This window comes from Trachymyrmex septentrionalis, unplaced genomic scaffold (assembly GCF_001594115.1).
Source record: "Trachymyrmex septentrionalis isolate Tsep2-gDNA-1 unplaced genomic scaffold, Tsep1.0 scaffold5, whole genome shotgun sequence".
Lineage (NCBI taxonomy): Eukaryota > Metazoa > Arthropoda > Insecta > Hymenoptera > Formicidae > Trachymyrmex > Trachymyrmex septentrionalis.
The window spans coordinates 930,173-938,072 of NW_017305672.1; the positions used below are offsets into that span (position 1 = coordinate 930,173).

Consider the following 7,900-nt stretch of genomic DNA (forward strand, 5'->3'; position numbering starts at 1 on the left):
GAGTCTGGCGGCGATGCGCTTCATACCCAAAACATTAACCAAAATGTGTTGAGTCGATCCATAAGAGATGTTGAGAGCTTCTGCTATCTCTCTAATGCCAACACGACGATTTTCAAGCACAATTTCCTTCACTTTTTCCATGTTATCGTCGTTAACAGAGGTGGATGGACGACTCGCATGAGACAAGTTTTCTATGACCTCACGACCCTCACTGAATGCTTTATGCCACTCAAATACTTGCGACTTACTTCTCGATAGAGTAGACTCCCAAAAACACTTCTGCAACATTTTCAATGATTCCGTAGCCGTAATTCCATTGGAAACACAAAATTTCAAGCAAACTCGTTGTTCAATTTTTTTTTTCATAGTAAAAATCGCCAGAGAAACTTTTTGCGTCGTAAACAAATGGCTGCCAAACACACACTAACTGACGTATCCCGCTCAAATTTCACACGAATGTCATAGAAGGTTGTACCAATTTAGAAAAAAAAAATGTTTACCGATTCAATTTACGCGCGCGGTTTAAATGGACCAGTCCGGGTCAAATTTGATCAGATGGTATACTCGTATATGCATGTACACAAGCATATAATTATTTTTAACCCTTCAGTTATAGTGCTCGTCAGTAACGCAAAAAAGTTTCGAGGGCGAATCCCTTACATCCGGGGCAATATGCGGGGCCGTTCAGCGCAAAGCGTATCGACTGATGACTTTTTGGAAATTTCATATTCGCTGAGCATCAACGACCGACCGGAGCCTCTTGATCTTAGCTCCCCCCCCCCCCTTTGTACTTGATCCCACTATCGGGGAAATCCTAAACTATTCCCCTTCTTCCCTCGAGGACCGAATTCCTCTCCCTCCTTTCTACGAAGAGTGACTCCCTCCCTCTCCTCCTAAACCCTTCTCCATTTCAACCAAATCCCGCGCCGATCGACTGGGATCGGCTTTATTCCTCCCCTACCAACAAGGGAGATAGACTGATGACAGTCTATATTCCCGGAAACCCTTACCATATATAGTCCAATATAAGTACCTCATCCCGATGTGCTCCTGCACCACCTTTCTTGCCTCTAATCCTCAATAACCCTTTTCCCTTTTCTCCTGTCTCTCCACACACACACACGCACACGCACACGCACACGCACACGCATGCACGCACGCACGCTCGCACGCACTCACACATACACATACACACACACACACATACACACACACACACACACACCTTGTAAACACATGTATGATAATATTTTTATTTTATTTTACATAATGTCTGTAAGCTCAATAACCTTAGTCAAATAAATATAAGCTAATTGTTAATTAAAAATCGCTAGCTTTCATCTTTTTTTTTAGTTACCCTTCGCTTCATTCATCCCTCTAATTCCTGAGATCGTACGAGGTCCAATCCCGGGTCAAAAGGATTAAGTTCCTTGACCCAAAAAGTAGGACCGACGTTCGCACTCTCTCTCGGAATAGGTATCATAGCGTCCCTTCGGGACGTTGACTTGCATTCCGGGACCGAAAAGATGTGTACGACTCACGGGTGTTCGCCTCTCCGCGAATACCTGCGAGATTGAGTCTAGCCGTCCTTCCACACTCTCTCCATTTTCCCTCTTTGTCTCATTGACTTAGTTTTAAGGGTTTGGACGCAACACATTTCGTTTATTTCTTATTAATCCGATATAATAGTGATAGAATCATATATTGTAGAAAAGCTTGTGATTTCCAATAAGTATTCTATCATTTATTTAATATAAGATATAAAACGATAGAAATTTATAACTTTTTTATCTGTCGTGGATTTAATGTCCGATAGGTACGATAGGTCCTGATAAAAATTATATAGGATTTCTATCAGATTTCTATAAATTTCTATCGTTTTTTACCGGATTTTTTAAAGTAGAGTAAGTAAATGCGTAAAAGTACTATTATTTAAATTCATCTATACATTTCTTAAAAATAATAATTTTTTTTTCAGATATGTGGGCGACGTTCTCATGTGACAGGCTGTATATTATTTGTTATTAATAAGTTTTATTTGCGTAATAATAATTACGCTTGACTCCTGTACGCCTTTTTATATTTATTATTTTATTGTACTTATCAGTATTTTGTTTATCTTAAATATGCAATTTAGCAACATTAATAGCGTTAACACGGAAATCGCTAATTGAAAATAAACTATAACATAATGTATTAATTTTTTACAATTAAATATTAAGAATGAATGTTTAGTAATAGAAACATTTAATGAAATTTACTTGACAATTTTGAAGACAATTATTAACCTCTTCATGCACACAATTCAAAAGAAATTTTGAGATGAAGGGACAATAGGAGTCAGGTGCGGTAGTCGTTACGCAAATAATATACAGATACAACACTCTTTATTACAATAACGCATCTACATGTTTTGACGCATTTTTGAGCCCTCTTCAGAGACATAAATTATCTTTATACAATGCATACGTAATAACTATCTTGTCATATTGAGCTCCCTCCGCTACACAAAGAATCCTATATCAAAATTAAATTCGGAATGTTACGAAGAAAAGAGAAGAACAATTTTTAGAATATATCACAGAGATGAAATTTGGAAGACTTTAATAGATTTATAATTCACAATAAGAAGCTCATCATGAACATAAAACACTATATCGCAAACAATAAACAACAATTATCTGATCAAAAACTAGTTTTCCCATATGGGTAATTCTTTTACAAATCGAACACCTGTCTGATCGACACCTCTTCGATTTGACTGAAACTTTTTTTACGGATTCTATGTCGAAAAAAAAAGAGATACGTGTCCGAGGAATTTTTTTTTTATTTGCATATTTTCGATAATACAAGTGATCGAACATTTGAGAATGGCAAGTTTTTTGGCTTGGAGACTCATTTTCACATAAATCCATAGGTCCGAATCTTTAAGAGCTACAAAATTTTCACCAATTGCACTTTTGTAGCTGAAGGACTGAACTGTAAGAAAAAAATTTTTTTTACAAAAAATACTAACAAATTTATATTGTTATTAACAATTTAATTGTTTAAATCGATTTTTAACAAACGCCCCCAAAACGAATCAAGTTTTTAGTATTTTTATCGCATTCTCCGTCAAATTTTACGTCAAAAACATGTTTTCAAAATATGGTACCTTTTCAATTATTATTGTTAAAATATTAATTTATATAGCGCGTAACGGCCAAAAAAACGGTTTTTTGCTAATAAAACGAAATCTGTAACTCGTATCAAAAAAAGTTAAATGTAAAAGTTGTAGATAATTGACAGATCTACAACTTTTCTCAAAATTTTTTTTGACATAACCTCAAAATTTTAAATTAAATTGCAAAAAATGTTAAAAATCAGCTTTGTAACAATTATTTCTTGACAATTTGCATAAAAAAAAGTTTATGGGTAATTAATTTCGAATCGAATCTCCTGACATGTTAGAAAATCAATCTTGATTGAAATCAAGATTGGTTTTCTAACATGTCAGGAGATTCGATTCGAAATTAATTACCCACTTGTATTATCGAAAATATGCAAATAAAAAAAAATTCCTCGGACACGTATCTCTTTTTTTTCGACATAGAATCCGTAAAAAAAGTTTCAGTCAAATCGAAGAGGTGCCGATTAATTTTCATCAAAATCCGTTCTGTTTGTAAAAGAATTACCCATATACGAGGGCAAGTCAATAAGTTCTTAAAAAATCTGTCAGAGGGCACTCGCAATGTCATATCACATTACTTTTTGACAAGTAGCATCTTTCAGCTAATTACTGTCGAATTTTGAGTGGAATTCATCGCGTGGTTTCATTTCTGTAGACGATTAAAGCGAACAATCTTTGTATTTTTTGCAAAATGGAAAAAAACGAGTTTCGTGCAGTGATCAAACATCTACATATGAAAGGTTTAATGCCGAAAGAAATCAAAGCCGAGTGGATAATGTTCATAGCACATCTGCACCAGCGTTTGCGACTGTATACAATTGGATGAATAAATTTAAACGTGGTCGTACATCCACATGTGATGCATCTCGTTCGAGACGTCCAATTGAGGCTGCTACGCCAGAAATCATCGATAAAATCCATGATATTGTTTTTACTGATCAACGAGTGAAAGTGCACGAGCTAATTGAGGCCACAGGTATATCACATGGCACAGTGATTACAATTTTGCATGAACAATTGGGTATGAAAAAGCTATTAGCAAGATGGATGCCGCGTTTCCTCACTGTGGACCATAAGCGTGACCGTGTGACGGTCAAAACAAAGTTTGGAGATGTTCCAACGTAATCCAGATGAATTTCTTTCTCGATTCATTACTGTGGACGAAACATGGATCCATTACTTCACACCCGAGATAAAGGTACAGTCAAAACAATGGACTTTACCGGGTAAACCAGTTCCGAAGAAGGCGAAGACCATAAAGTTGGCCGGAAAAGTGATGGTCACAGTTCTTTAGGATGCACGCGGTACAATTCATATCGATTACTTTCCGTCGAAGCGATCAATGGCGACTATTACTACGCAGCCTTATTGGACCGTTTCAACACATTTTAAAGAAAAAACGTCTCCATTTGGTGAAGAAGAAAGTGCTCTTCCATCAAGACAATGCACGGGTTCACACGTGCCCGATGGCCAAATTCAACGAATTCCGCTACGAATTGCTTCCCCATCCAGCATATTCGCCAGATTTAACCTCCTGCGACTATTTCGTGTTTCCTGAAGAAATGGTTCGGAGGAAAGAGATTCGCCACTAGAAAGCAGCTCATCCCCGAAACAGAGGTTTATTTTGAAAGGTTGGACAAATCATATTATTCGGACGGCTTGAAAAAGTTGGAGAATCATTAGATCAAGTGTATCGAGCTAAAAGGAGACTATATTGAGAAATAAAAATGAATCGATCAAAAAAAATGTTTTACTATGTTTTTCTGAAATTTTATTGACTTGCCCTCGTAGCATACTAATGTGGAATCAATATCTCAGAAACGTTGAATTGCAACATTGTGAACACTGAAGTAACATTGCGAAATGAAGATTCAATGTTGAAGAGATGTTGCAGAATAATCTAATGTCCGTTGAATTACAATTAATGTATGTGAGACGTTGCAATTCATGTGATGTTACAATAATTAATTCAATTTTATTATTAAAATAAGCATTATTGATAAACATTATATTTCAAAACATACACGACAAAATTATTGAAATATAATTTTAAAAAACGCTTTTTATTTCATTTGGGAATTAATTTCCTTATTTTCGTAAGCGGTCACCCAGATCTGTACTTCCATATGGCATGCTTAACTTCTGCGATTGTATTTGCTATTTCGATGATCTATGAATACTGAATGTTAGTGGATGTTAATTGAAACATATAGCTATATATACAAAGACCACGAGTCGAAGCATCGAACAAACAAACAATATCGCACACGAGCACTCTGAACGCGCAGCCGATTCTCGCGTAAACATATAGATATCGTTTAAAAATGAGTTTTGTCAAAAGATCAATTTGAATTACAATATTTAAATTTTCTAAATATTTTGCATGAGAGATAATCTGTTTTTGTTCATTGTTTACAAAAAAAAAGTAGTTGATATATAATTTATTTAATGTTATTTCAATGTTGAAGAATCAATATAGATACAACATTTCAACATTCAACAATGCAATATCTCAGTAACATTTTTTTAACATTCGGTGCTGTATGGGTTTTAACTTGTTGACTAGTCAGTGTCAGATTAAGTATATACTTTTTAGTCTATACCGTCTATAGTATAAATTTTTACTTTTCTGACAAATTCTAATGTATGTATTTTATATATGTTACTGTTCAATTTGACTAACAAGACGAAGATCCTTCTTAATTTATTGATACCAACTAATTATATAGTAACAAATTATAGTTATATGAAGTATATTTTCAATTTTCGATCGACTATATGTTACGTTTTTTTACCATTTAGACATATTTTGTAAACATTGATAATGATCCGATCGTGATCGAAACGTTGTTAGCCGGTATGTTAAATTTGATAATTAATTTACTAAGATATTTTTTTACTTATCTACTAATTTTATAGATAAAATTTCTGGCTTATAGTCTTTTTTCTTTTAACTTGTTTTTTAAATTATTGAGCCATTATACAATACTATTATATAATTTTTAATTTTTAGTTAAAATTCTTTAATTTTAAACTTTAAAGATAATCGTTATTTAATTTAAAAGGTAAAAAGAAAATCAGAGACAATCAATAGTCAAGATAGGAAGACTTCGCTATTATGCAGGGATAACACTGACTGACTAAAATTAAAACAAGTCAACATTTATGCCTGTCAATAATCGGAAAGTAAACCTTGGGAAATCTCTCCAAGTCCGTCTATAAATTAAGTCATGCGTCTAAAATTAAAAAATAATATACTTAATTTGACACTGACTCGTCAACAAGGCAAAAACTAATTTTTTATTAGATAATTGTTGTTTATTATTTGTGACATGGTGTTTTATGTTTATAATGAGCTTCCTTTCTTTTATTGTGTAAATTAAATTTATTAAAGTCTTCCAAATTTCATCTTTGTGTGTGTGATATATTCTAAAAATTCTTCTTTTCTTTTCTTTGTATCATTCATCTGAGTTTAATTTTGATATAGGATTTTTTTGTGTAGCGGAGGGAATTCACTATACAAGATAGTTATTACGTATACATTGTATCTATAAAGGTGATTTATGTCTCTGAACAGGCTCAAAAATGAGCCAAAACATATAAGCGCGTAATAAAGAGTGTTATATTTGTATATTATTTGTCCAATGATTATCGCGCCTGATTCCTATTACCTTGTCATCTCCAAATTTCTTTTGAATAGTAAGGAGTCCTTACAGATTGATTTATATTCTATCACATATAATTGTCAAGAAATGAGGTTTTGGTGACAGCCGTGCTTCCGAAGTAAGCACAGCGAGAGAATCAATCGACATTTCGGAAGGCAGTAAGAAACCTCAAAAGATTATATAAACTTCCGATATATTAGATTTTTGATGTTAACATGCACTTTTTCAAATAGGAGAATTTTTTTCATTAAATTTACATAAATTTTTAACTAACATATTATTTATGAAGTGCTATCGTATCTTATTTTTATAAAACCGCTTTGTATATTCCCGCGTGAATCACACAATCGTACGTGCTCTACGTATTTGTCGGCGGAGGTGGTAACAGATGAGAATAGACGGAGCGCAAGTAAACGGCCGATATGAAGACGGGAAAGTGCCCTCATTCGTACGAGCGTGTGATATAGTTGAATGTAGTATATCTGCGACAGTCGAGAGACATAGTTTATAGCTTGGTCATTTGTTGTATCTTAGGCAGTATGTCATCTTCATCCTGTGATGTTGTCGCTCTAGCGAGACAAGAAGCATTCAAGGATTTCTCTTTTTTTGATGAAAAAACGATGCCTGTGGTGAGTACCAATGATATCAGCAGTATCTCTCTCTCTCTGTCTCTCTGTCTCTCTCTCTTTCTCTCTCTCTCTCTCTCTCTCTTTCTCTCTCTCTCTCTCTCTCTCTCTCTTTCTCTTTCTCTCTTCTCCGTTCTTACTAAATATTATTTGCTTATCTCTTCATGCAATTAAGACAAAGAATGAACATACGTACATTGATACTATATTATTTGCTGATGCACGTTCCTCTCTATAGTATCGTATGGTCGTCATATACAGGGTGTCTTTAAAAAAGTGCCGATTGAAATAACTCGTTATTTGTTGATTTTAATAAATTTTATGAAGAAAAAAAAATATTTTAATTTAATTACCAACGACTAAATAAACGAGCAATATAAGGTATTTTGTTAAAATATTTAATATTAATTTTACATATAAATATATAAGAATATCATATA

At 33.8% G+C, this 7,900-nt stretch overlaps 2 protein-coding genes across 5 annotated transcripts in view; both read left to right on the plus strand.

Moving 5' to 3' along the window:
• The window catches only part of LOC108751542 (proline-rich protein 36-like), an 11,167-nt gene extending 9,742 nt beyond the window's left edge, over nt 1-1,425 (plus strand). Inside the window, exon 5 of the mRNA XM_018491778.1 lies at nt 1,354-1,425. Within this exon, the coding sequence (XP_018347280.1) occupies nt 1,354-1,425 (72 nt within the window). The remainder of the gene's footprint in view (nt 1-1,353) is intronic.
• Nucleotides 1,426-7,207: 5,782 nt separating this feature from the next.
• LOC108751579 (galectin-9-like) overlaps nt 7,208-7,900 on the plus strand; it is a 186,522-nt gene continuing 185,829 nt past the window's right edge. For 3 of the 4 annotated variants that reach the window (XM_018491822.1, XM_018491826.1, XM_018491827.1), the window contains exon 1: nt 7,289-7,463. In XM_018491822.1, coding sequence (XP_018347324.1) covers nt 7,374-7,463 — 90 coding nt within the window. In that variant the 5' untranslated portion in view covers nt 7,289-7,373. The other variant, XM_018491823.1, reaches the window with a different exon arrangement.